The 1,421-nt window shown below is 65.2% G+C and overlaps 1 protein-coding gene across 1 annotated transcript; it reads right to left on the reverse strand.

The window, feature by feature from the left end:
• Window positions 1–568: 568 nt before the first annotated feature.
• MNEG_16048 (hypothetical protein) lies at window positions 569–1,133 on the reverse strand (the record flags this gene model as incomplete). Its single annotated transcript, XM_014035481.1, has 1 exon — window positions 569–1,133. A coding segment is annotated over one exon (565 nt), but the record flags the coding sequence as incomplete, so codon positions are not given.
• Between the last annotated feature and the right edge of the window lie 288 nt (window positions 1,134–1,421).

Genomic DNA, 1,421 nt, shown 5'->3' on the forward strand with positions numbered 1-1,421 from the left:
ATCATGGCAAAGCTCGTCGTCCCTGTCGCCAACACGGCATGGTCAAAGCAGTCAACTCCAATCATGTGCCAACTGTGCCCCGACCGTCTGCCAACTCACGTTGTGATTGCTGGGGGATTTCATTGCAGAAGAAAACCTTCACCCTCGGGCCTTCCCAAGCGGCAGCAATAGCTGTTGCTTCAGTTACCGGTTCCTGCAGGGCCCGGGGGCGAACCGCCTGGAAATAATCAGCCTCGGGGCAAGGAGACGCGGAGCAGCAACACCCCTGCTGCCAAGAGGGGGCTGAGCAGTTGCGAAGATAATGAGGGCAGCACAGCATGCATAGGATCCGCGGAAGACGCCGCACACAATGGGGATGCGCATGTTTGATGGCCGTTGCCATCAGCGGCGGCTGCCGTCAGACCTCAGATGGGACCACGGCTTGATGCAGCAATCGGGGGCGGTCGTGATTGCGTAGAGTGTTTGGTTGGACATCCAGAAGGGACAATATCTGACGGTCAAAGGTGGAATGGTCCTCATTGGCTTCAGGGGCTGCCACAATTATGAGAAGGCCGCTGCGGTCGGGTCATCAGAGGCTGTAGTCCCCCGATCTGACGCCCACCGTGAGCCAACAGCCCTTCATGCCGCCGGCCTCGACAAGCTCTAGGCAAAACGTGAACCGGTAGGAGCGATCCCCGCCACCGCCGCCACCATCGCCGCTCCCACCGCCGCCGCCCCACCCTTGCTGCTGCTGCTGCTGCTGCTGCTGCTGCTGCTGCTGCTGTGCTGCCGAAGAGCCCTGCCGCTGCGCGGCCACAACCTCGACAGTCTGTACAGCCCTCGCGCCCTGCCGCGACCCCGGGAACACCAGCGGCGATGCCGGCCGCCAGCTATCGCAGCCCACGATAACGTCATAGGGCGGCGACGCCAGCAGCCGTTTGAATCCGTCGGGCGACAGCCACTCCTCCTTGGCGCCCCAGCTGCGGCGGGGGGTCGAGTCCGTGACCGGCGCCGCCGTCGGCGAAGAGGACGGCGACGGGCCGCCGCTCGAGGCCTTTTGCTTCCGAGGGTCTGACCGCGGCGCGGCGGCGCCGCCGCAGCCGTAGGGCATGGCGAAATGGTAGGCCGTGTGAACCCCGGCGTCAGGTTCGGGCCTGCGGGGTGGTAACAGTTGGAAAGGCGTGTGGACAGCCGCACCAATGGGTTTGTGGTGCCGCACTAGGCAGCTGCATGGCCCGGGTCCGAACCGCGCCGGCGCAATGGGTTGGGTCTGCGATCGCCTTCGCCGCCAAAGCAGCCACACAAGAACGCCGGGCACCTGGAGATTATTATGGGCGCAGCGCTGCAGGCGCCCAACGCCACGAAGCAGCACCCCCCCCCCCTTCGCCTAGCAGCACAAAAAAGGCGTGCGCCCACGGGCGCCGCGCCGCGCTGCCTCGACC

The sequence above is a fragment of the Monoraphidium neglectum genome, assembly GCF_000611645.1.
Source record: "Monoraphidium neglectum strain SAG 48.87 unplaced genomic scaffold scaffold05926, whole genome shotgun sequence".
In the NCBI taxonomy this organism is placed as follows: Eukaryota; Viridiplantae; Chlorophyta; class Chlorophyceae; order Sphaeropleales; family Selenastraceae; genus Monoraphidium; species Monoraphidium neglectum.